The sequence below is a fragment of the Anopheles cruzii genome, chromosome 2 (assembly GCF_943734635.1).
Source record: "Anopheles cruzii chromosome 2, idAnoCruzAS_RS32_06, whole genome shotgun sequence".
Taxonomy (NCBI): domain Eukaryota; kingdom Metazoa; phylum Arthropoda; class Insecta; order Diptera; family Culicidae; genus Anopheles; species Anopheles cruzii.
The window spans coordinates 43,795,804-43,823,106 of NC_069144.1; the positions used below are offsets into that span (position 1 = coordinate 43,795,804).

General features: G+C 52.0%; 3 protein-coding genes across 3 annotated transcripts in view; all 3 read right to left on the reverse strand.

Moving 5' to 3' along the window:
* Positions 1-5,877, reverse strand: part of LOC128267731 (four and a half LIM domains protein 2) — a 47,168-nt gene extending 41,291 nt beyond the window's left edge. Inside the window, exon 1 of the mRNA XM_053004623.1 lies at positions 5,710-5,877. The gene's annotated coding sequence lies outside the window, so the exon portion shown is untranslated. The remainder of the gene's footprint in view (positions 1-5,709) is intronic.
* A 2,128-nt stretch (positions 5,878-8,005) lies between these two features.
* Positions 8,006-11,050, reverse strand: LOC128279121 (uncharacterized). The gene is made up of 3 exons (XM_053017842.1): positions 10,698-11,050; positions 10,498-10,578; positions 8,006-8,009 (listed from the first exon to the last, which is right to left on the reverse strand). Exons 1-3 carry the CDS (start codon positions 11,048-11,050, stop codon positions 8,006-8,008), a joined length of 438 nt encoding a protein of 145 aa, XP_052873802.1.
* Positions 11,051-14,235: 3,185 nt separating this feature from the next.
* On the reverse strand, positions 14,236-16,306 carry LOC128267285 (uncharacterized). The gene is made up of 2 exons (XM_053004091.1): positions 15,511-16,306; positions 14,236-15,437 (listed from the first exon to the last, which is right to left on the reverse strand). The coding sequence occupies exons 1-2, from the start codon at positions 15,989-15,991 to the stop codon at positions 14,326-14,328; spliced, it is 1,593 nt and encodes a 530-aa protein (XP_052860051.1). The 5' UTR covers positions 15,992-16,306; the 3' UTR covers positions 14,236-14,325.
* Between the last annotated feature and the right edge of the window lie 10,997 nt (positions 16,307-27,303).

A 27,303-nucleotide genomic window follows, 5' to 3' on the forward strand; every position in this document is an offset into this window, starting at 1 on the left:
CGCCGGGACACCGGGGATGGCCCCCGGTCCCCAGGGGACTCGGAGGCGGATTGGGGATGAGGTTTTATTTGCTGCTCGAGGCTACTTTCACCCATCCGCCCACAGGGCTCCCACCCGGATAAGGTTCGGCTCATTTCCTTAACTGTGTATCCATCCTGTGTGGGGCCAGCGCAAAAGGGGGACAGGATCGAAAAAAGCGCGCCAGCGTGTTCGCGCGCTGGATAGTGTGCAAACGGTGAATGTCATTGCCATTTGGAAGATTAGTACGGGTGCTTTTTCGTATTGATTTGCCACTATTGGGGACACCCCGAAGACGATGGCCGTTGCCCTACGGTCAGCGCGTTTTCAGGCTGTGCGTGGTCGTGAAATAGTGGCCGGAAAAACTAAATTCGACCCATCATTACCACGGCCAGTGGGTGCTTGGTAGCAAGGTGTGGTTCGGTATCGGAACCGTCGAACAGTGTTTATGGGTTCCGGACGTTTTCCGGAGTCAGCCCGAAGCAGCTGAGCGTTTGTCGCACGCAATCATAGCAAGCTTATTTTATAAATACACAAATTAGCAAGGAATGTCCCATCATTGAACGGATATTTTCTCTGCCATGGCAAGCAGTAGCTGATGCGGAAAACAAATAAATCACGGAAAACCGTCGGGATGTTCCGGGAATGCATTAGCGCGGGATCCTATGCTCGGCCTCAAACACAAACATCAGAAGTTTACGATTTATTATGAACGGCGCGCGGACGCCCAATAAAAATAAGCTGCCCCACCATAAACCACAATAGAGCAGCATTGATCAAAAGACGATCGTGCCGTGGGGAAAATATTTTGGACGAGGCCAAGGTGTTTCCAGCCAGCTTCTACGACCCTTTTTACGACTCATTCGCTTGTGATTGGCGAGATCGAAAAGCGGAAGCAGATTATTAAATAAAAATGCCCCCAAAACTCAAACCACGGAACGATCGGATCGGATAACGATCACCAGCCTGCTGGCAGACACCAACCGACGCGGACAAAAAAAAATACATCAAATATGTTTCAAAACGATCAACCGTAGCAGCGACGGTGACGACGGTGTGCCAGAAATGGTTTCTATAAATCTATTTTCAAACCCCAACGAACGCTGTCCGCGGAGGACATTTTTTGGCCCACCCCAATCATCGCTCGATCATAAGACCGGCTGGCGCGAAAAGAAATCGCCTCAGTCTGCCACAGCCAGCAAGCCCCGATGCTTCTAATTTTGGGTACCGATGACGTTCGCTCACCGTCCCGGTGGCCACCGCGGTTTACAAATTACAACTTTTACGGCGCGCGACGTCACACGTTTGATCACCACACGCGGGCAAGGTTATCGTGCGCAACCCGTTCATCCGCCGTCAGCTGTCAGCTGGCCAATTCCGATCGTCGTGACGTGACGAGACTCTAAAATCCCGCGACAAATCGCTTCCGTCGACGATGGGTTGATGTCTCACACGAACGGGGCGCCACGCCTCGCTCTTGGTGTTCGAAATATTTTCACCATTAATTTACAGCTCAAAACAGCCGGATAACGATTGGCCATTTCCGATGCTGGCACACACACACAGCTGGCGCGATGTGGTCCATTTTCGACGGCAATGTTGCAGCGGAAAATTGCTAGCTCCGACGAACCGCCCGTGACGAGATTCGGACAAATTCGGAGGGGGACTTAGAAACGGACAAACCCGGGGCGCCACAGTCTAGTCGACAAGCAAGACAAGATGCTGCGGAAAACAGAATCCCGCGCCGGTAATCCGGCTTGGGACGGTGCCGAATCTTGGGGAAGGTATATTTTCGTCACACACTGCCGGCCGACACTGACCAACCTGACCTGAGTTTACTGTTGCGGCAACCTGCGGTCGGGCGGGTCGATCTGCGGGTGTCATTCTCACTATCCACATGTTCCGCCAGAAACAAAAAAAAGGCGACTCTTCACTGTGTCCGCGACCGATGACCAATGAGTAAAACTGTTGGGTTGCTTCCCTCTCTCAGCCAAAAGTGTGCTGTTAGCGAGACGATATGCTAAACAAATAGTAAGATTTATTGGCGAACGGGGTTATTTTTAAATGGAACCCCGGACCCTGTGTGACCGGGGCGCTCCTCCGACGGGCGCCATTCATTTCATCACCAACCCCGGGTCCCGAGTGTAAACTAACGCGGCCAAACATGTACAGGCGACACACACGGGATGATACAGCGCAAAAGCAAAGCAACGTTCTTCTTCACTGCAACATATAAGCTACCGAAGCCGGGGACACTGTAAACAATGCTAAAAGGCTCCCCCCGATGTCAACGGAGCGTCCGACGGACGGAAAATATTATTCTTCGGCCGAGGCAACGTGGACTAATGCGCTGGATGAGCGCCGCAAATCGAACGATTCTTGCGGACCAATTTAGTCCACGGACCCGCAGTGTACCGATTGCGTAAATGCGCGAACTCACGCGCTTCGCATTCTGAATCAGTTCCGACGGCACGGCCATGTGCGAAAAGACTCTGCCGGACACTTCATCTCTCATCGAGTGCTTTTTAGCCTGGTCCGTTTACCCTCCCTCGACGATTATTGCGACGGCGACGCCTGGTCCAACGGTTGACGCAAAATTTAAATTCAAGGCACACACGAGTCCAACCGGAGGATCGCCTATGGGCCGATCGGCGAATATGTTGCCCTGTTCCAGAAAAAGATGAGCACCAAGCTGTTTTGATTTTAGTGCGACGTTCAATGATGGGTCATTTCTGGCATAATCTTTTAATCCGTTAGGGGATTTTGGGGGATACTGCTCAAATGATCGCTTAATCCTCAGGATCGACACTTGTCCCAACTACATACGGTTTGGACTAGATCGTCAGCCTAAGCCTTAGGAGTCATCTTCGAAGCTGGGAACAGGCGATCTAACGAAGATCTTGCTTGGCATATTGCTCATCTGTCGCTTGGCACGGGGCCACCATCTGCTTCGCTTTGAACTTGGCTGATGGTTCCGTCAGGTTTAGCGTAAACAATTCCGTGTTGGACCGCGTACCTAACCCGGTGACTGTCTCTTGGAAACAGCACCCTTTGTGAGCCGAAACACTGCCCTTCGGGCCGAATGGAACGCAGGCCGACAGTGACACTTCGCGGGTTTGGCTGGAAAACGGAAGTAAGAGAGACGAAAAGACGGTATCCCAGAGACAGTCGCTGTAGTGACCACCTGAAAGGGAACAGGCGGTCATTTCTTAACTTCCCAGAAAGAGCCAGGACGTATTAACGGCGGTACGTGCGTGGTGACGATACTGTAACCCGCGCCCGTGATCAATCATTTGCGCCTTCGGTTGCTGACCGCAGCTCCCGTCTTCGCGAACTGTTTTGGCAATTCTTGCGGTTCGGGAGCGGGCCCGCTCGTGACTTCATTAGTCCGCATGACGGAGGCAAAAACTGTCAATCAGTGCCCGCCGAAGCGGTTAATTTTAAAACTTTCCACCCGGCTCTGGCGGGTCCAGTTCTAACCGAAGCCGACGCCGGTCTAGCGGCTTATTATGGAGGGCGCAATAATTGAAATTGATGGGGCGCCTCCACCGGGTATGGGTTTGTAAACCAATATTGAACAACCCACAAGGAAGCCCGAGAGCACGCCGGTGGGCACCTTTTTCCAATTTCCGCGGCAGTAAAACATATTTCTATTTGATTTTGTTTTGTACGCTAATTACCGTCGAAAAGCGAACGGTGTGACGTACAACGATCGTGACCGCTAGTACCGCTCTTGGTGGCCGGGACCGTCGGTTGAGTAATAAAATAAATTAAAATTTCCGTACATCGGCTGCGGGGCACGGGGGGCACTGTTTATGTTTGCGTTCCACACACGCCGGGACCGGGGTCCCGTTTTATGGACAGATAGTGGCCCGTAAAACCAAACGAGTACGGGAAAAGGTTAAGGTACCCACCGAGATGGATGGGGCCAGGACCAGGATTCCAAGAAGCGGAACGACGACCCGAGCTCGGACCGAGTTTCAAATCAGCAAGCGAAAAGGGAGCGAGCGTTCGACGGAAGTATAGTTTACGATCGTGCATTGTGTCTGTAGTGAAGTGCTTGGCCATTTTCAGCACCGCATGCGTCCACAATGCAGTTCGGTCAGTTTGTTGCAGCAGCTGATAAAACTGACGGGGGGACTTTTATCACGAAAGAGGTCAATCGACACAGCTGTCGGCTTCGGGTGATTAGACTTTTTTCCGCGAATAACCAGAGCACCGAGCTTCTGCACCAGATAAACAAATAGCTTCCTCCTTCGGCGACGATAGCACGATGAGACATGTCTTAAGAAACGTATCGGAGTATGAATTCTAAATAAGTGGATTATTCACTACGAGGGGAATTTTTGGGATGATTATTCGAATGATTAATAATGTAAACAGCACTATCTGGCTCAAGATATTGCCTTTGTCCCTTTGCGCTCAGATTATTTGTTTTGGGCTATTTTCAAACAAATGATGTCACACGAGTTTGTCACGCACTGTCGCCGGCGGTGGTCACTAAGATGCTCTTCTCACCGGACCATCTCACGGTACTATTTTGAGCCGGCCGCCGGTTTTGACTGTTTGTTGCCCAATTTCCCGACGATAATGATGATCACGGGTGGCTCCGACGCTCTATCATCGGCGCCTTTCTGCCTTTACTTTCTCTTTGTTGGTCTCCCTTCTTTTTCGGTGATGATGCGCTTTTCACATTTTCCGTGCCGATTGCTGCACCACTCAGACACACACACACACCACCAAAGGGCTATAGATCCCGGGACAGAGTGTTCGCCAGCATAGTGCGGCATCGCTGGTGACACCGACGGTGAGCTTTGTCATGTTTCTGTCCCCGAGCGGATTCCTTGCGTTCCGCAATGACAGCCAAGACAGCCAGCCACTGCGAACAACGACACGATTAGTATCCAATTTATCACTTCCGAGCACTGACTCTTGAACGAGGCGGACTGGTCGTCTTACAAAACACACATTCGCGCCACAAGGTGCATCGAAGCAGCCCGGCGCGTTGCTAACGAGTTACCTGTGCCCAAGTACGAGCATGCTCTTCCACTAAGCCGCCGGTCGCCATGTTCTATTGATTTAAGCACATCGGCGAGCGGTGGTAGATACAATTAGTGACTCAATTAAACGCTCGCACGATGCCTCACGAGGAACGCACACGACGCTGGGTTCCGCGCGTCCTCGGAATGGGAGTTGGCACCTGTGGTGAATCACATCGCGCGGTGATTGGAAACATCCCCAACGGTAGTGCACGGTCTACAACACGGTCAATCGCAACGCACCATAATCGCCCCACTAGAAGAGGACCTTCTGCTGATTCGATAGCGGCCTCGGCTCGAGTTCGAGTGCACAAAGCGCCGTAACCTTGAGCGAGCACGCACTCGACCGATTGTTGGTTTAGTAATTTAGACGGCACACGTGAAACTTCCTCAGGTTCTACAACTTCATGGCTCTACCGAGTACTTTAAGCAACTGTTTTCAATTTCACCACACCAATCCACTCTCTGCATCAAGGTGTTCAGCAGTCCAGTTCTTGGAAGAAACTAGCCCCTTCCCGGATGGTGCCCCAAGCGCGATGGGGGGCTGCTGTTAATGCATCGCTTCAACATAACCTCACAACAAACGCACGTCGTGATAAAAATCACCCCTTGTGTGTGTGTATGCCCCCCGAGTAAACAACAACACTATCACCTGGTTGGTTCAGGTTGGAGCGATAACCGCTATTAGCTACGAACCGGAACGTGCGGACCAACACAACACTCCCGAGATCGGAAGCCTAACTAACTAGCCTAACCGGGCGGACGGTCCGCGTCACAATGGACACACGAAGTCGCGAAACTTTTCGCGCGCTCTCGCACTCCGCGGACTACAACACGTGGTGCTGTCCTGAGGCCGGAAGCAGAGTCTGTCCGGCACACGATCTCCGGCGTCCGGCGAAACGACGACTGACTCTCCGGTGTGTGGGTCGGGGTCTGTCGGGTCCGCGCGTGACGTGACCCTCTCGGAGCCGCCCGCCGGATCGGGTCGTGTGCGCGCGCACACACTCACTTAAGGGGGTAGATAATAAAAAAAAAACAAGGCACACAACAACCACCGTTGGGGTTTGGCGCGCGCGACAGCTGGCGCGAGCGGCGTGTGCGTGACGCTGTACGCCAACAAGCCGTTGGGGCGCGAGATTACGCGGCACGCGGCAGGTTGCGCGAACGATCAGCGACGACTGAGGCTCGCGCGGCCCGCATGGTCCGCGAGGAGGGACAAAAAGTCTGCCGCACAGACTTTGTGCCGGGACCCTTAGAGGGCCTGATCGGGGGGCTTGGACCGTGAAATGCACGGTCGTCGCTCTCGGTTAAAGGGTAAGCTTCGTCATGCGGTTCCGGAAAGGCGAAGAGACACGATAAAAATCGGTTGGCAGTAAACGCACCTAAAAATATTCTTCACTAGGAGAGTGTCAGAGCGAGAGATTGTAAGGAATGTACTACCAAGTGGGGCAGAGAGAAAGAGAGAGCAGTTGAGATAAGGAGAATGGGGTGATAAAAAGTGTCCGCAAGAACGATCTCCGTTACGTACTGTTACAAATCTTATCGCAATCATCAGTGCGCAATTTCTTAGATTGATAAGCCCCACGACGAGCGCAACATTACCAAACACGAATGCCCAAGGCCAATAAAATAGTAAAAAACATAAAGTTGTTATACTACAAGATTCATTAGGATAAGCGCAAAATCATTGTGATTTGAATGTGAAAAGCGCGCAAATACGCACGCACACGAGAATCGTGAGCAAGTTTTCCACGAGAGCGTGAGAGAGTCCGCTCTACCGAACCGAGTGGAAAACTCGAACCCCAAGCACCCGAACGGCCACATGGTTCGCCGAACGAATGGTTCGATGAAGCTGCTCGCCTTCGTTCGCGGTTCGGGTGCATTCGTTCGGAATTTTTCTACCTTTTCGCCCCAACATGTGATGCAGACAAATAGAGGCATTTTTCGCTACTAATCGCATTTGAGTGAACACAAGCTCCATTGGTTCTAATCTTCCGATGGCCGCGTAGCAACTTCCGTCGATTGCATAAATCGTCGTCCATCAGAGCATGGCGCAAATCTTGGCCCGTCCGTAACAAATCATCGCTTATTAAATCAATTAACCTGCTCAACGGGGGGTTGTTGTTATTCAGTCATGTGACAGCGCCGCAACTCGTCAGTGCAACCGGCTGCGGCTGGATCATTCCGCTGCATTCACTCGCAGGCCTCGCACACATCAGCTGCAGTGACCTTCCGGCCACCATTCAGAGCCACCACCACCCCACCGAGATCGGTCCCACTGGGCGATGGTTGCAGCGTCGGGCAGCCAACCTATTACTCAACCCACGTGTCACTGGCCTCGTAACCGGCTCGCGATACCACCTTTGCGGCACCAAAAATGGAACCCACCGGGCACCCTTCGGGTATGCTGTAATGTTCATTAGAAACGTTTAGTGCCCCATCGCAGACCGCAGCCTCCTCGCGGACCGCGATCCGACCGCAGCTGCGATCGAAACGCGATTGCTTTAACGACCCCACGATAGCAGCGGTTTGATCTGAGTCACTCCGGTCGCTCCTAAAACCCTCCGTGTGGCAGGGCGCTGCTCGTTTGGTGCTGTTTGCCAAAGCCGCTCATCGCCATTAGCGGTCTCAGCGAGACGACGCGTTTCTAGTGAACCGACCGTCCTGACGGGGCCTGTCGGTGACATGACCTATAGCCGGTCGAACACACCTCAAAACCAAATATTTGCCGCCGGTTCTACTTTCTTCCATACAACGCACAAGGTAAACATGGCACCGTAATTACGATCGGGTTACAGCGGGCGGGCGGCGTTTATTGGGGCGATCCTTTTCAGTTGCTAAGGCCAACCTATCGGCCCACAGCGTGTCCTCTGAAAAGCCCACTTCGGGGACTGCGTTCAGGATTGCATACCATTTTGTCCGTTACAGATCGGGTGCCACTAATAAACTTACCTGCAAACGAGAAAGAGAGAGGAGAGAAAACAATCATTTAACAATGAACCGGTAATAGAAGGTAATAAAGACTAAATTGCGCTCAAAAAGGGTAACTGTCAAGCTGACTGCTTCAAAGTTGCTACAACAGCTCATCCAACCAAATTAAGTTGATTGCCTAAGCGTGGGAAGCAATTGGTTTTTCGCGTGCCCAAACGCAATTCAAATGGATCGTGAAATGGAAACTAGGGGTTTTGCTTCCCTCTCTAACCTTGCTACAGGTAATGGCATCCATTTAAAACCTTACACAACATGTTTATCCGGATTAGCGGCCAATTTTGGTGACACACGATTTCGTTCGAGTGCACAAAACTACTTCAGAAGAACTAACGAGCAATTAACGCGCTGGAGCGAGGACTAATTCCGTCTATTTCGAGCGTGCGTCCCGGGACACACTTCCCCCCGCATGGCAGGACGCAAGTGTGAAAAAGTTCGCCCTTTCGATCAATCGGATCCCGCTGAGGCATTGGTTCCGCTGAGCGACATGAGTCTGGATTCGGTGGCATTTCCGGTGGTCACGGAGGGCTTGTGACATTTACCCAAATGTCGGCAAGCGCGTTTTATTGCCACCTTTCAGCCTCCACCCAATTAATTTCCTTCCACCACCTAGACGACGAATGGCGCGAATGTTTTCCGTCCGTCCGTGGTTCCAGCGTGCCAATATGAATGGTTATTTTGTGGAAAGCTTCGTGGAAAGCCCATCCATATATGCAACGGCAACGATAACGGCGTGTGTAGTAGCGGCGAGTATTTTATTGGGCTCCGGATCCACCCAGAAGGCGCTCGTGCGCTTGGCAACAAACAGGACAGTCGATAATAATAGCCCGTCCGCCGTTAAGAGAGTGCTGCCGAAGGAAAGCTCATCAAATCTAATATCTTCTGCCAACAACACCGCACCACGCCACGGTCCGTGTCGAGAGATAGAACACCATAACGCTAATGGATGAGTTTTGATGGGTTGAAACTGGGTGTAAACTTCCTGCTCCGGCTGGCGTCCCCCGGCATCCTTTCGCTGTCGGCTGCGCGGGCCACGGGAAAATCGTTATCATGCTGCTTCCCATCAACCGGAGCGGTCTGCTTCTTGCTGCGGGTGTCTCCGTTCCCGTATGTGCTTTCTTAATCTTTCGACAGAGATTTTTGCATCACTAAAAAGGACCTTGAAGTACGGTGGTGGTGGTGGTTCAAAGTTGTCGGCCTTTCTACCGTGCTTTCCTCTCCGAACTCTACGGCACCGAAAGTAATCGTTAGAAGAGCTCGATTTTTTTATCGACCTTTGTTCCGCTCATAAACTTTACGAGGCTCGCACATCGTAATGTCCCTCCTGTCGACTTTTTGCTGCTCCCCTCACGGAGGAAGCTCACGGTCACTGGATCGGTTGATGCGGTGCTGTCGTAAGGCGAACGATGGCTACAAGCTAGCTGCCCTGTTACTATGTTGTTTTGCTCAGTTCCGGTGCAGCTGGCAACCCCAAGCACCGGGTAGCCTGAGAAAGTTATCGTCTCGCCCGTCTGTAGCGGCAATCGACACATTGTGAAGCATCGATTGACACCCGCTCGCCATGAGACACTCTGTCATCGTTCCGTCCTACCCGAAGCAGTTTGTCCGTTGCTTTTCTCCTTTGCCTCGAGCATTATGCTTATGGTTTTGCCTGGCAAAGTGTAGAAGATACAGCGCAAACGAAGGTAGGACATGTGTGTCATCTTTCACACAGTGCTCCGGGGTGGAGGGACAATCCTAAAAACATGGACCAGCCGAAGGGCAGATAGCTAGCGCTGACTACAGCAAACGCTACCTAACTAAACAGCACCAAACAAGCAAAATCTACCCACATAAACCGGGTCGTAGTTATGGTTATGTTTATCACGGCCCCGTTCGCTCTGTTGACGGAAATGCTGACGAAGAAGCTTCGGATTGGCCTTATCGCGGCTAACCGAAGTGGAATCATCGTCTTAGCCGAACGCCCTTGAGGAGCGCTCATGTGTTCTTAAATTAAATTCCATTGATTGAGCGTATCGAACGACGGTGATTATTCGAGGCGGTTGATGAGCTGCAAATTACCCCATTCGCTAATGTCGGCTGTTACGCACATTTCACGCTAAAATTAGACAGTGTCTGAAAAAGGAACATGTAATCTGAGCCCTCCGTACGCGCAATTCATCAATCATTCGAAAGTGTTTATCAAAGGCCAAGGAAAACTGATCAATGCACTCTGAACTTTTTCGTGAATTCAGCTCAGGGACATGAAATAAGGTTTGTAAGTCGCTTTCTTGAAACTCTTTAAATGAAATCGGTTGTATTTTCAATTTTTCTTCGCAATCCATAAGCTTATTGTCTACCCGTGGACACTCAATACGTTGTGGCTATTTTGTATATTTTGCACGTCGGTTGCATTATCAGTCTATCGCTCTGGACGCGTATTTCTTTCACCACCATCGATTGTAAAACGTACTTCGAACCTATGATCTCCTGTATAGGTAACGAGCAGCGCGAAAGCACAATCGGTGGCTTTAACCGCTCTTCCATGATGTGGCTACGAAGAGACAAGGAATGAAGCGTGGTAATGTTGGGTTCCATCGTCTCTCGTTCCGCAGAAAAAGAGGTATCGATTTCTTCCCCCAAACGCTAGCTGTTCGCTTCGGGTTCGCTTACTTGCTGAGTCTCCTGCCGCAGGACACGGGCGACGCCGGCGGTGACAGTTCCGGCAGCCCCGGTGCCGGTGGTGGCACCCTGTTCTTGCGCCGGATCGCCAGATGACGTTCGCGGGACGGAAATTTGGGCGTTTTGCGGATCACCACCGGTTGCACCTCGACCGTGGCTCGATTGTAGATCGCCTGACCTGCCGTGTTCGGTTGTTGGGCTGCTTCTGGAGCAGCGATCACTGGTGTCGGTGGTGAAGCTGGCAGTGCTGGAGGCGTCCCCGGATCCGACAGACGCGATCGGATGCTGCGGAAGCTACCGCGGATGAAATCTGCCGCTGAATTGGACTCGCTCGGGAGACGCATTTCGTGTGTGTTTGTGTCAACGACGGAATGCACGGTTACGGCACGATTCCGAGTGCGCGTCCTCTTCGATAATGCTTGCGGCGGGGCACTTGAGTGCGAGTATAAACACTGCAGGCAGGCGTTGCGGCGTCGTCGTCGTCAGTGATAAGAACCTCTAGTGGGAAGGCTTTGGAGCGACGATAGCGATGGATGGATCGGTTGAAGGCTTCGTCGCAAGAGGCTCTTGGCGGCTCGGTGAATGTGAAACGATGAAGGACAGAACACAAATGACGCGCCCGAATGGAGGAGTCACGTACAATCGCGGCCAGCAAGTATGGAGCGCGTCGTCTGCTTTGTTTTGTTTATCCGCCTTTGCCTGCCACCAAAGCGATCGTCACGCACACACGCCCAGAGATCTTCGAATATCGCTAACGCACACAACAGAGAGAGAGAGAGAGAGAGCACAAGGCGTTCCACTACCTGCCGTGAGAGCGAAACGATCGGTGACAAACGAACTGATCACTGTTGGGCTTCAGTGGCTCCGAAAACACATGGCCCATGGCCGAACATTGTAACCCCGAACGCTGAATGTGCTTCTTTTTCACTTGATCTCGCTTCTCGGTGGTTGGTCACAATTATTTGGTGCGTACCTGAAAACCTCAAGCCCAGCCGCCAGAGCCTTTACGATCACGAGTTGGCTAATAGAAATCTTCTCGTTTCGTCTGTCACATTCCTTTCACTTTCGCGAGGTTCGTAATGATTGAACGTTTTAACAAAGATCACAAAAATAGTTAGTTTTGCTAACTATGAACAATTGGCGATCCAACGAGGCACTAGAGGACGAAACAAAAGCAGCGAACGAACGGGAACAGACTGGCGACGACTACTAAAATTTGCGATTGAGTTACGTTGGTTGCGGTGCGGTAACGATCGCTGACCGCTGTCCCCCCCGACCAACCCGTTTGCCATGGTCGTTTCTCTCTCTATCCCCCTTTTTTCCTTGCGTGTGACGTAATATGATAATTATGATCCGTAGAAGTAGTAAGCAAAACAACAAGGATTCTTCGAACGGAACGAATAATTCCGAAACGAAATCCGTAAGATTTCGGGAAAAGATTTCAACGATGGTTCAAATAGTGTCCTTTATATCACGCCAACAATTTTGCTTGATGAACCCAGCTGATAACAAATCGGGAAAAAGTAGGAAAATTTAACGATGGAACAATTGTTTAAAACTAAACACCGAATAAAACAATAGAAACGCGCGAGAAAGTTTCAGAAACACTATGCCCGGCGCGCCATCTATCGGGCGATACTGCAATCCACCTCGGCAGCGTATAATTTTCAACGGGGAATTGTTTGTCAACCCTTGGATGCAAATAACCAACGGTCGTTTTATTTTATCGTGTTAAAAATAGGTTTCACAAAATCGAATAAAGGCCTTAAGCAAAACTGGCACAACAATCTTTCGTCACATTTTCCCGCTTGTCCATAACTGTTTGACACTTAAGCTCCGAACGAACAGGGTTGTGTTCGGCGACGTTTACGCTCCTTCTCCTGTCAATCGGTCATCCGGTGTTGCGATAAAGGAGTTTTCTGATACTTTCGTGGATATAGTGGATAATTCGGGGTCTGTAAATAGTAAATGCAAAACCTATTGTCAACTGCGCGGATTCTTACAAACTGTGTTTTAATTTGCACTACGAACAAGCAAACCCGGATTGTCCACAATATGGCGCTACTTAGCCTCACTTTTTAGCGGCCCGGCTGGAAGCGCTGCGGGTGGAAGCGACTATCAGGATGATGGACTGGGGCGGTGCACACCGAACCGATGTGTCCTTGGCGTAGGCAAATGTCGCAAGATTTGTTGCGATGGCGGCAGCGCTCTGGTCGGTGACCTTTGTGGCCACATACCGTACATGTGGTGGCTTCCGGTAAGTTAACATTCGCCGGTAAGTTAACATCCGCCGGTAAGTTAACATCGGCCATTCTGCACACGCGGCAAAGACACTTTTCTCGCGAAACACACAATCCCATTTCCAGATGCACACTAATTCCGCAGCATAATGATAATGGCGGACGACGCGCGTATGACAAATCATAAACACCAACGGTGTAACGGTATGTGTGAAGCCACTTTCTAAAGAAAATTGAAACGCAAATAACAAAGTAGTGTGTTTCTTTTGTGACAAAGTAACATTTCCTCTTTCCTTTCAAGTAACAACGATCGTTCTCCTTTCCTGTGAGTGTGTTGGTGAGCTCGAATGCGGAAAATCCTTCGCGCAAGTAAGAGCACCACGATCGTCAACAGTTCATCGAAAGAGTTTGGCCCGGCGACACCGTTTAAAACATGGGATGCTGGTTTTCAAGAAAACCCAAATCTAACGTACGGCCAACGCCAGAAAGCCTCACGGACGAAAACCGACCACGCCCGATCGTCTTTCAACTCGCCGGAAATGGAAATACCGGAACGCCGAATGTGAGGGAACAACGTTTGTGCAATGGTTGTGGTTATCAGCACAGACCCAACTACGAGTGCAAGTACTTAAAGCGACTTTGCAAGGGATGCCGCGAGGTAGGACACCGGTATCGGGTGTGTCCGATGAGACCGTGTTATCCAAACCGTGGCCAGCGGTCGAACAGGCCAAAGATTGAACGAACATCGAACAACCTGCAGTTCCGTCCGAGGCATCAGAGTTATCCAAACCGTGGCCAAAGATCGAACAGGCGCCAACATCGATATCCGGTGACTAACGCTACGTACCTCCAGGCGTGCGGCGTGAAACCGGGACACAGATCCGGACAGTTATCACATTCAGCACCGTCGAACACCTCACTGATGATGACGCCCTACAAAAGAAAGCAGAACACAGAAGTGCGTTTAAATAGTGATCAGACAATTACTTTTTCATAAAACTTTTTTAGCTGTGAAATGCGCTGTAATCCAAATATAGAGAAATACAGATTCATCAATTCCAAACGTCTTTGTCGTAAAATTGGCTTGGAACAATCGAAAGAGGGTTATTTCGGGGGGAGTATGGAACCGAACCGCATCGCTTCGACACTTGAACGCCGCTTCAAACGTATCTCAATGAGCGTTTGTTTATCGCATATCGTTTAGGATCTGTAAAAAACATTTCTTTTCTGTCGAAACAATCCACAACAATGCTGCGTGTGCTTTACAACTTATCGCTAGTTTTATTAACAGTCTGTATGCTCGCATCAGTTCTGGTGTTATAGTTGTTTAATTGCTTTTAAAACGACAGGCCCTGCTTCGGGCAAACGTTCTGGCGACCCTAGAGGGGCACAAAGAAGCTCTGCTGGACAGACACTTCCGAGGCGCTGTCGTCCATCTTCTTGAACGAACGTTGGAACTGCTGAAACCGGGTCCGGCGCTGCTGCAGATCCGTACCAAACGTGTACTTCGGCAGATCGCCGGTAGCATCCTTGGAAGGCGCTAGCGGTGCAGGGCTCTTGGAGAGCGGGCTGGCGACCCCGATCGGTTTCGTTGCCAGTTGCTGTGCTTGCTGGTGCACCTGCTGCTGTTCGTACTCTTCCTTCAGCGTTCGGTAAGTGTCGGACCGGAAACGCGGCCCCTTGTCTTCCCGGGAAGGTGCATTCCGCGCGATCACGTACGTCGAGTAATGTTGCTCCCGGGTAGACGCTGGGCGCACGTCTTCTTCCGCATAGCCCGCCGGGCGGCTGCGGCTGACGATTGTTGAGTGCGGACCAACCCGCTCCGGTGTCCGCGGCTCGCCGGCGGGCAAGGTTAGCGGATGCTGGCGCTTGTTCACCACACTGTATCCCATTTCTATTTCCTTCTGGCGACTCTTCAGGAAGCTGCTTTCGGTCGGGCGATCGACGGCGGCCAGCGGTACCGTCGTTCCGCCGTACGGTGGTGACGGCGTGCGGCGATTACTGAGCTCCTCGAGCGGGGCCAGGGCGAAGCTGCTTGCCGAAGACGAGCGGCGATCGTGGGACAGTGTGTAGCGCTGCGAGGGCGATTGACTGCGCTCGCGGCGTGCCACCGTCGACAGCACACTGGTGATGGAATCGCGCGACCCTTGGCGCACCTTGCGCATCGCTTCCACTTTCGCCCGGAAGCGGTCCTCCTCGTCCAGCTTGCAGTTGATGCCAACATCGCGAAACCGGGGCCCAGCATCAGCGGCGCCCGAAGCGGAGGTCGAGTTCTTGCGCGCTGATCCCACCGACTGCTTCCGGCGCTCGCTGGAACCGTGTTTGTTGAAGAGCGTCCGCTCGAAGCGCTTGATGAAACTCTCGACCTTTTGAACCGGCTTCGAAGTGCTGCGCGACTTTTTGCGATAGGTGCGCGTGTCCACGACCACCGGAAGCTCATGCGAGTCAAGCTCGATATTTTTCACGTACAGCGGCTCGAACACATCCATCGCTGCGAAAAGGAAAGCGAATACAATGTGGTCAAAGAGCTGTTACCCACACGGCGGCCCAAGTTGCATCCTTACTTCCACGGCGGGTATAAGTGCCAGTGTGGCCAGTGGACACATCATCCGGTTCGTCGATCGTGAACGTATTGCTCCGGGTGATGGCTGCCGTTGCGTAGCGAATCTGCTCCGGCTCCGGACTGTGATCGGTGGGCTTGGACTTAGACGACGTGGTGAACGTGTTCGTCCGCAAGATGCTGGCCGGTTTCTTCGCCTCCTGTCCCGGCTTGTCCAGGTACACCACGATGGGGGCCGGATTTTCCTTACCATATCGCCCACCGTCTGCGCCACTGTGGCGACCAGCGTTGCGACCGGAAAGTCCCACCGTTCCACTGCTTCGCCGAGTGGTGCCACTCGCAACTCGTTCCTCGTGTTGAGAAGAGTTTCTCCGGCCAGCACCGGGCCCACTTGGGGCCGCAGACGCTTTCATCGAACCGGTCTTGCTTTCTGGCGGTGCCGTGCTGAGGATCAGATTCGAGCGAAACGTGCGTAGGAAGGACATCGCTCGCTCTCTCTCTCCTTAGAAGAACTAAATCGCACGCGCGATACCGATTCGAATTTGCTAAACTTTTGCTAACGCTCCGAGATGTTGTTGTCGTTTAGTGCACTGTCCGTAAAAAAGACTCCCCACGGCGTTGGACGGTTGAACGAGTTTTCACGAGACGATCTCTCAACCGTCAATCACGACGCACGGCGCCGGAACTGAGACAACGATAGTCACTGATTTAATGATGATATTTCGCGATTGTCACGATGACGGGATGATGGAATGTACTACGCAGTGTTCTCTAGTAAATCAGTTCACAGAATATTTGCAATTCAAATCGAAAGCTGCCGCTTAAGGGCATTGTCCCTGCCCCGCGAACTGGACGAAGCTCAAGGAAAACACCCAAACTACGACAAGGTCGTCCTCTGCAGTCCTTCTGCGAGCCAAAAGTGATGCTGTCTTCGAGATATGCGCAGGACCTGCTCCGATCGTTCCACGACTGCGCGACCTAGCGGCCTAGCTCACCGGATAGTTGTGCTAAACTTAAGCAATTAGCTCGCCCGTAACTGGCGATGCAAATGGTCCCGTTCCGTTCCACAACGACCGATAGAACCGATAGAACCTGCGGCCACACGCACCATACGAACGCAGTGAGCGTTTTAAAACCTGTTTTGCGCTATGCTGTGCGAATTTTGAACCCGGCCATTTCTCGAATCCGGCCAGAAAACCGTCTGCCGACCGGTCGACACTCGTTTTAACTGGTTTCCGTGACTTTGGACTAATCCGGGGGGCTTAAGGGACTGGGCCACCTGGATGGAGCATCACACGGATCTCGTTGCCAAGGGGTGCTGGACTTGTTTTCGGCTAAACACCAAGCCAGCACTGCAGCACACTCGGACCTGGGTCACGCCGATCACTTCCGCGGGGTAACTTTCAATCAGCAGCACTGCACTCTGGGAAAACGGGTGACCTCGCGCGAGGTTTGAATGACCGGGCGGAAGCTTCCGGTTCCTCCGTAGCCACACTTCGTTTCTCCGTCTGACTTGGTCGCGCGCGCGGCTTTGCGTGGATCAACGCCACGAACCCCGCCGATCGCTCGAGATGCAAACTGACGACTGCGAGCCTCCGACGGACGCCCTGGGCAGAGGCGTTTTTGTTGCGCTGTGTCGACCGTGTATGATCGCATCTCGTACGACCGGCCAACCGGTCCGGTTCCCCACCAGCAATCCCATCCCCCGGCCGTCGGCCTACGCGTCCGCTTACCGTCTCTCCCTCGGTCCGTAGCTTTTTCGTCTCTTGCTCTCCTCTACGAAAACCGACCACTTTCAGCGGTCGCGAATCTACTCGCAGCGCCACGCCAGGGAGTCGCGTTGGGATCCGGTGTGCTGATCGTCAGATAGCCTAGTCATCGCACTATGGGACAATTTCATGCACCAGCAGATCGAGCGCGATAATGGGTTTGTTTAGTAGTTGGAGTAGTTTTTTTCCTGTACGAAATTATCACTCTTTTTGGTGTTCCATTGTACCCCAAACCGGACGTTTGCTTTGTCGTCAGAATGGTGTTCTGAATGGCAGTTGGGAATGCGATGCAAAAAGCGGAGCGAGGGCGATCATCTTGATGTCAAGGCCACTTTTTATGCAGAAATGAGCTCCGATGCCCCGGGTCTGTCCATCACTTCCTCCACCGTGCACCGGGAACGAATTTTTCGCCGAAAGAGAACGTTTTAAGCTCTCCCGGGACGGTAGCGGCGGCTCTTGCTGGCCGCGGTACTTGAAGAACGCATATGGAAATTGCACAGTCACCTTCCACCGCCGCCGCCGCCGGGCCGGATCTCAGCTTTGTGGCTCGCTTTGGCAGCCATTTGATACCGTTGTGCTTCTGCTCACCGGCCGGCAGACGGCGTAGGACGACGATGACGAGTGGCCGGGGGTGTGAGTGGGTGGCCGATCGTGTGCGTTGGAAGGAGGGAGCCGAAGCTTTTCGGTCGCGCGAGTTCGCGGACGGAAACGGAACACCTCACGCGGCTATGCGCCATCGGCGGAAGACCTTCTAAGGAGTCCCACTCGCACACAAGTTCCTTTGGACCCACGCAGAGACGCACCACAAGGAGAGGGAGGCCGATCGGTCTCCTTAAATGCTGCGTCCGATGATCTCATGTGCGCCACATTGCCGGTCCCCTTCCAGGCGGATGAACTTTCATTGCAGTCTCCCGGCTGTACGCGTCGTGGTCAAGGTTTGAGGTTAGGAGTGTTCGCACGAAACTTGTTTTTGAGGTTAGGGTTTTTTCCAGCATCTCAGCTCTCGCCAAGTGGGCCAGTTTGAGGTTCGTCCGCTTACCCGAACCGTGCCGAATTGGATACCGCGAACCCGGAACCGTTTCGACAAGGTTGATTGATTTGTTGGCAGCTTGGAGCCAGAGGTTGACAGACACAAACTCCGCGAGGTCTGCTGCGATGCTGGATGCTAATGCGCTTCGGACTGGTCGAACATAATGCAGACACTGGCGCAGCATCGAAAGGCACGGATTCGACACGCTGTTTATCGAAGTTTTGTATATTTGCAGAGCGCACACTGCACACGGGCCAACAAGTGTATCGTGCTGTGAGGCTGTGCTCCTTGGATGGCGTAAACAAGTCAACGTCGGGGCTCTTGAGGTCACCCTCAGAAACAGGTATCTGCATCTGCATGCCGCGAAACATTGCAACGCTGCTGGGGAGTGCTTACGGTTTGAATATGTTAACGTTAACGTTGTAGGCAACAGATCGAGGGAGCAAATAAATAAGCGCTTTCCTAGAGCCTGCCACTAGACGTTTTACTACCCCCTTTTTGTAAAGAAATTTACGTTATGTGTTTCATCGTGTGCCCAATAAAACCACCCCGCCAGCCAACCAGCTAGCGTTTACGCCGTGGCCCCCCTTTCGGCAGATGACACTACATTGCAGCATGGTGCTTCAACGTGGTGGTTCAAGTGGTCATTGAACCTGCTAATTAATTACCGACCCAAGACCCACGCCATAGACTTGCGACTTAAATTGTCTAAACGTATAGAAAGTACAGGCTGAGAAGATGGTCGTTAAATCCGGGATATCCCTGTTTTGTGTGGGGTACATTTGGCTTCCCGATTCGACGAGAATGAAGTCATCGACTTAAGGTTCGTCCCAAAGCAGGTCCTGAACTAAATACCCGAATACTGAATTGGCGTCCAACCTGAAGCTAGAATGGCACACTCCGATGAAGACGTTCATGGATGGTCTGTATTGCACTTTTCTCTATTTGGTCTGACCATCCGTTGGCCGGGGATTTCTAACGTGACCGTGAATCATTACAATGTGCCCTCCAAACGGTGCTTTTTACAGAGGCGTATTCAATTCAGGCCCATTCGGGAGATGACGTGAGCCATAAAATGGAACTTTGCAGCACTTGATGACTTGTTTGTGGCGGCGTCATCCACGTGCTGACACCTACTTGGCCATCTTGGCGTTCTTGGCACGCTGGTTAAATTTGCAATAATTAGCCTGACATACTTTTAATGACCTTATCAAAATGCAGTGCCAAACAATAAACTTTATATTTATCCAACGGCCTTACGATTTGTTCTGTTAATTTATTCTCATTTTGCCTTGTGCCACCTCAATGTGCCCTCATCCCACGGAAGACTTTCTCAGGCCAATGAGGCGCTACCTTTCAGCGGCATCAGTGCAGATGCCGTGCGCAAATGACCTTCGCGTGTTTAACCGCCGTGGGTCGCCGGAGGCCACCTGTCAGTCACTGGGAGCCGGGTCTTGACTCTGGTCTTATTATCTTGCCGTCTGCAAGTCTTCTGAACGGGCAAAAAATCTAGACCAGACGGTTGGTGCAGTTATCTTGCCGTCTTCTTCTCCGGCGGCGCAAGGCAGCGCTGCATTTCACGCCGCAAATGCATTGTGGCTTGCGGGTCATCGAGATCGAGCTGTTGTTGGTAACTACAATGTACGATAGAAGGCCCGGATAGGGGTTTGCACGAGCGTAGGCCCCTGCAAACGCCTCATGCATTGTCGGCATGGAAATGGGAACCAGTAGAAAGTAGTTAGCAAACAACTATTGGACTGAAGATGGAGCGAAGACGAAGATCAGAAGGACGAGTCGAGATCGAGCAACAACAAATGGGTTATTGGGGATCGACAACATTGTGAGTCAAGTACTTAGGATATGATTAACGGGATAAACAACATTTAATAAATAAATACGAATAGCAACATTGACACGAAAACCAATCAACTGAGTTGTCTATGGGCCCACGCCAAATGACACACCCGAGCCTGGAAAAGTATGTTCCACAAAACGGCGATCCGCCTATTCGTGTTTCCAATATTTCTTCACATTTGAATGGCGTAACATAAATTTCGATGACCATCAACACGGCTAATGGTGCACGTTGTTCATGGGTTTACGCACGCGGCACGGTTCCGAAACTCCACAACAACCGGAGACCACACGTGAAGATCTCATTCCGAATGCAGATAGTATCCGAAAGCTGGATGCTGGCCGCGCCACCACCATCTGTTTCCCATGCTGATGATCTGGTGTGTGGCGCACCGCATGTGACCGCATCGCATTACTCAGTTACCGCACCACAGTTTTACTGGGTGATTTCTGTATTTTATTTTTGTTTTCCCTCGTTCGGTGTACACCCGACCTTCACGCCGAAACCGGAAATGCGGAAACGATCGACATGATCCGTTCCGTTCGCTTCGCATTCGTAGCCGTCAATTATCACCCAACACCCGATCCTCTTAATTCACGTCCCACTGCTTTCTCACACTGCTCGGGCCGTGGCACGAACCGGAAACGGAAATGATGCATTAATTTGAAAATTACCCTCAATTGCACCTTTTCGATCGCTCGATCGCTGTTTTCGGCATTCGGTGCATTATTTATTACACCGCCCCCGATCGGCAGATAAAATTCTCCAGCATCCCGTTCCTCAGCAGGTTTCTGGTCGATTGACCCGACCCTCAAGACCCTTTTTCCGTTTGGGACGATGGGCGGAAATTTTAATGATTCTTTTTCCCTTAATGCGTTTCACCTGGAAGAAACCACTCGAGATCCGTCGACCTCGGCTACAGCACTAGGTAGAGAGCGAGAGATAGAGAGCGGGGGGGGAGCGAAAGAGTTCCTTGCGTAGCATAAACTGAATAAATAAATAAATAAGCGCACACAGGCTGGCACAGAGGACAATGTTGCTAAAGCCAGCACAGCAGTAACCGGCTGCGGGTTGTCGATGTCGATTGGCAGCGATTGTTCCGTTGTCGAGCCCCCCCCGAAAGGGCTGCTGCATAATGTGAGAGGTTTGGTGACTTTGTACGAGAACTTTACGGCGTTCCAGAAAAAAAATCAAATACTGCTGGCGACCGTCGGAGTGGCCACCGTTCGCCGCTTAGCCAAAGCCTGGTTGGGTTTTACGAAAAGAGCCTATGCAGAATGCCAGCCCAATCTCTCTAGAATCTCGACCACTATTTACCAAAGTCCCCTTTCAAAGTGCACCGTAAAGTTTAAGAGCAAATCACGAGCAATGTTGCCTCCGATGGGCCAACCTATTCAAGGCACGTGAGTCATGCGAGGCTCAGCTGCTCGGCAGGTTTTCCGCAAAACCCCTCACACTTCGAAATATCTTCACGTGGTCAATGCTTTCTGCGAAGATTGCTTGCGCCTTGCGCCGGTCAGACACACAGCCCGACGGCCAGCAGGTTTCAGGCCGGTTCTGGCGTGTGGGAGCTCTCCGAGGCTCTTCGGGCAATAAAAACAAAACGCGTTTGACCCTCGGCGGGGAAGGTAAGGCCAGTATAGAGTGGAGCGGCGGCGGGCAGGGGACGAAAAACTCGATCTCGATCAGTGGGCGAACAGAAGTGATCTCCCCGGTCGCAGTGGAATGCAAAAATGTGAAAACATCACGGATTGATAAGTCTCTGGAACAAGCGGAGGGCTCTCCGTCGTTCCAAAGATCAATGTGAGCCAAGCAAAAACTTACACCATAAATAATGCCCCCTGTAAGAACCGGGATTGGTCGATGGTCATAAATAAAGATTTTTACGGTCGACCACAAACTTTTCCCTTTCTCTCTCTGTCTCGCTCACACGTGGCCATTGTTGTCGGTTGCGCATTCTACATGCCGTATTTGCGGGGCAATCTCTTCGGGAGCAAACAAGGGCCGCGAACGCGACATGACTCACGCCCTGCGCAGACAGGACGGTGAAGGGCCGCCGCCCTGGACGGTGGGCGCGAAGGCGAGTGCTTGTAATTGGGACGTAACACGTTTCCCGCACGACATCGCGGCGAACGAAATTGGTGTATCATAATTAATTAGCCCCGGTCGGGCGATTGAATTGCTGCACATATATGGTTAATGCTGCTCCATTATGCACCGGGCCGCGAGCGAGCGAACGATCGGTGCGTTATCTTGCCGTACATGTGTCCTTCCGGCGGACCTGAAGGGCTCGCCCGTAGACCGACAGTACGCACGCAACCCGCCCTCCGTAATGTGTCGTCGTGTCCTGTGCGGTTAAGTGGCTGCGAATCGCAGCAAGTGCTATGGCGGGCCGGGAACGAACAGAGAACCCGATCCCGAGACAAGGTTGGCCGTCGCGGATCGCAGCGTTGTCTTTAGTGGCCAGCAAAGGTTAACCGTAGTGGAGATATAGGTTCCTTTTTTACTGTTTGTTCGTATTGAACAAAAAACAGGAATTTTGCCGGGAATGTTTCGCTACGTGGCAACCGATCGACCGAGCGATCGGCCGTGGCCGTTGTTGTGCGCGAAGCCGGCAGCATAATATTTCTGCTACCTGCCATAGCGAGCCTCGTAACATCTGCTTAACGCCGCCAGGGTACGTATGGGTGGATGGGTGCTAAATTTGAATATTTATTGCTCTGCATATTATGTGCAGCAAGAGACAGCAACCCACAGACCGTAAACATCCGGCTAAGAAGCTGACCAAGAAAACTTAATTTTTCCCCGGACCGCTGCGGTCATAAAACCGACGAACGAAAACGAATGTTTAGGTGCGGTCGTACCAGATAATTGCGGGGAACTCCGGGGAATGGCTGAAAGGGATGATTAGAGGTTGCTTCGTACCTTATGAGCCCGAGCGGGTGCGTTTAAGCCCTGAAACGGGGCGCCACCATGACCAAGACACTAATCTCTTTTAGGGCACCAATTCTTCGAGTAGGAAAAATAAAACAAATTTATTCTGACCCACCGTCAATGGCCGCTCGTTTTTCCACCCTGTTACGTCATTACTGCGTTGCAAAATGTGATAAAAAACGGGAAAAAATCCCACTTTATGGTGTCCAAATCGGAGAAAAAAAAACAGATATCGGACAAGCAAAAGGGTGTACCGGTGATAGCGATCGTGCACCGATATCGAGGCGGAAGAACTCGTTCGAGATAACGTGTGACGGCCGAAAACATCACACTCCCGACGGTGATAGTGAATTGATTAGAAAGCGACATAACACACCACACCCCATCACACCGATGATGGACACGTTGGCTCAAATCAAACTTAATAAACGGAACGAAGAAGAAGCATAGAATGCGGGCTGGAGGAACCGGTTCCCAAAATTCACCTTCACCGGGGCCCGGAACTGAGCCAAAAGCCAGTTTTCCTCACTGATAAGTGCGGCAAACGGCAAAAAAACGCCGTTGCATATCGCGCGCCCGGACCTTGAACGCAATGGACACGCTCCCAACGGTTTCGCTTTCAAAGAATGTCCGGCAACCGAAGACAAAAGTTGTGTATGCAAAACAGCTAGCTGACCGACCATCATGACGTCATTTGCGCCGGTAAAGCGCCGTCCATGCCGCTATTGGCTGTTTATTATTCGTCAGTCAGCCACAAGACCCAAACGGCGGGTGGGGCTTGGGGGTTCTATTTCGTTGGCTGCCCCCGGTGGGGATGGATAAATAACAATTCATAAATCCCTTACCACGGTCGGTGGCGCCCGGTGGCGAGCGCCGCATTAGTCACCCACCGTGGTCCGGGGGGCGAATCGAATCCCGCGCCGCGATTAAAAGCAAAACCCAAAACACCCCGCCACGCGATGGCGGAGTTCTTATAGAGCGTGGCTTGCAACTGCACTTGCAAACCCCGATCCCCGCTAAACGGGGACGCGGCACACAAAGTGTGCGCTCCAGTGGCTCACTAATTAGCCGCCAGAGCTGAATCCCCCTTTCGGGGAACCGTGCGCCACGGGGGACAACCAACCGACGCGATATGGTGTCGTTTGTTTACGAAACCCGCTCGCTATCTCGTGGATGGCGGAATTCGCCAGTTGCCGGCAATCGAGCTGCTAACTGGGCCGAATACAGACTGCAGCGTTTAATTGGGTTTACATCATCATCAGCGCCGTCGTCATCATCGTCGGTCGTCGCCAACGGTAGCATCACCGTCCCTCCCCCTTTTGGCGTTAGAACAATGCGTTCATTTCACATGCGCAGTTGCGCAGGAAGTAAACATTTGTCCGATCAGCGCGCCACGGGATGGGCTGACGTATGGAGCATACACAAACCACAAATCTGAGCCATTGTTGGACTCCCAATTGGTGGAACCTTGTCCAAAAGATCGGTTAAAGTAGAGCACTGCCGAATAAACACTTCACAAATATTGACAGTTTCTGTCCGAAGATCGAATGTGAAAAAGGGAAGGTCTTCTTCATTTGGCCCAGCAGCGGATCGTGGATCGAGGCCGGTAACGGGTTCAATTGGCCGAACGGGGTATGCATCATCATCACCGGCTTCGTGGCTCAGACCCGGGCATTCTTCCCGAATGACCAGAGACAGGCAAACCCAGCATCGATCGTGTGTGATCACCGTTATGTGTGACAAACACGTTCACGTTCCGCTTCAGTGGGCACCATCCAGAACACGAATAGACGAACATCGAAAACCGGGAGATCGATCGTGCTCACCTTCTCCGAGAACTGGTCCCGCGGGGTCCGGGAGATCGTCAGCGCGCCAAGGGATTTGGCCAGGTCATCTCCACTGTGCGATAGGGTCAGCATCGTCAAAGGCTCTTTCTCGGCTCGGTTCACTGGCACGCACGGCACGAGGCACGATCACGATCACGACAGGTGGATTGGAGAGGCCCCCGAAAACTGGACCACCGAATTGGGCGGACGAGCGGGAAATTAATTGCACTAAAAACCCCGCGAACACACACACGCGCGCCACCGACAAAGCACTTTACAACCCCGAAACGGTTACAATCCGGCGTGGCCGCTCCGAGCGTGTGCGAATCGATTTTGTGCTCCTTCCGGTGCTGTGCCTACGGCGGGAATGTGCAGCACGTGGACTTGGACGCAGCACTTCCGAAGTCGAATCGGGCGTTCGGGAGAGAACCGGAGCGAACCCGGCGTCGAGCACTTAGACCGGCGTCGAGCAGCACGTTTATGACCTCGCGTAACAATCGGCGCAATCGCAATGAGAGACGGTTCCACGCAGGACCACGGACCGCGCGCGGTCGGTTCTTGCGTCGTCGTCGCCGTGCGTATGCTCGGTCGTATGTGGTGCGCGTCAATCGAAGATCTGTTCCGATCTGGAGAGAGAGCGAGCGAGAGAATGCCGACGGAATGCCGTTCGTCAGTCCGCCACCGGGGAACGGGTTGCTGGACGGGTGTGTGGGACAGCGGGGAGTTCCCAAGGATGTGCCGGGTCGCAACAGATGGTCACCCGATGACGATGACGACGACGACGACGGCGGTGACAGCGGGTCGAACACGGGCGCAGCGAAGGATCGACTGGCGGCGGTGGGCTCTCTAGCTAGACGCGAACCGACTCGGCGGTGGCTCGCGCCGCCACCTCCCCCCTGCAAGAGAGCCCACAAATGGTGGGCCCGCGCGCGTTGCGTGAACCGGTTTGGTGGGGTCCGTGCCAACAAATTCCGTGCGGGTGCGCGCAATAGAAGGAGCGACAGAGCGAGCGTAATGGCGACGAGCGACGGAGAGAAAGAGATACCGAAGCCGGTGCCTGCTGCTGTTGCTGCTGCTGGAGGGCCCAATCTCTTTCTCTCCGTGGTTCGTCGACACGGATAATCCGATCGGGTTGGTCGCGGGGATACTTTTGGGCTTCCGTGGGCCGCGAACGCAAGCTGCGTGTGCCGGTTGAGCGTGTACCTGTCTGGGAGAGAACGAGAGAGACGAAGCGAGAGAGGCTCAGCTGCTTAGACGAACCGATTACGAACCGATTGCGAACCGATTCCGGCAGAAGGGTTCCGGGATAAACTTAAAGCTTCATCGAGAAAGCTTTTGGGAAATATTTCATTGGCGCTTTTGCTGGTTTGTGCCCACGGTGAGAGTTCCGTATTTTAACAGTCCGAGCGAGCCTCACCAGTTAGGGTAAATGCGGTGCGTGGAAAATTTGCAAAAATGATGTAGATAAAGATATAGATAAAGAATAAATAGATAATGAATAAAAGAATAAAAATAAATAATCATTGATTTCGTTTTACGAACTATGAACTATGACGTATTCTCTCTTTTGCCATTTTTTGCGTCACTCTCATGCAGATTGCATGGGGCATTTTTTACATGCGCAAGGGAAACTTCCCGTGCTCGTCGTTGAACGGCGCCGGACAAAAACGTCTCTGCAAAAAAGGGGATCTTCTCAGCTGACTGCCTGAGTCGAATACTGAGTGCGATTTCTTAGCCGTTTGCCGGCGGCTTAGATAATGACCGCGGGAAGTTCCTACCGTCATTTGTGCCCTTTACTGCGCCATTCGGAATAGGCTTCCTTTTCGGACAAAGGCAAAACGTCAAGGAAACTATTTCGGTTCCTTTTTACGGGTTAGAAAGACACTCGGAACAAGATTGAGGTGCTTGCAGATTTCTTCTTCCACTTTTTCCTTCCTTTCTTCTTTTTTTATCGCATTCTGTGATTAGCTCAGACCATTGGACATAATCGATCGGTTTGAAATTTACGACTTGCCAAAGAAAGCAAATGATATAATTACGACGGAAGTATTCCATCTTTTTCTGGGGCAACGCGCATTATGATAAGGTAGGTTCAGTTGATAATAAAACACTTACCAACTGGCGCCGCTCCTGCCTTTGCCAAATTTATCATCTAAACTTCACGTGACTCAGCATCTTATCGCCAAAGAAGCGCGGCAATGATCCTTTTTATCTCAGATCACGTGAGTCGGGTTTTTTTTACCGAAATTTACTGATTTGCAGCAAACGCATAGGTTGCTGGGTTGAAAAAAAGGAAAGGTTGAAACGAAAGCAATTTTGTACCTTCCCCGAAGTGGGTTTGCTTCGAGAAGGTTCCAAGGCGATGCGCAGCACAAACAGGCGT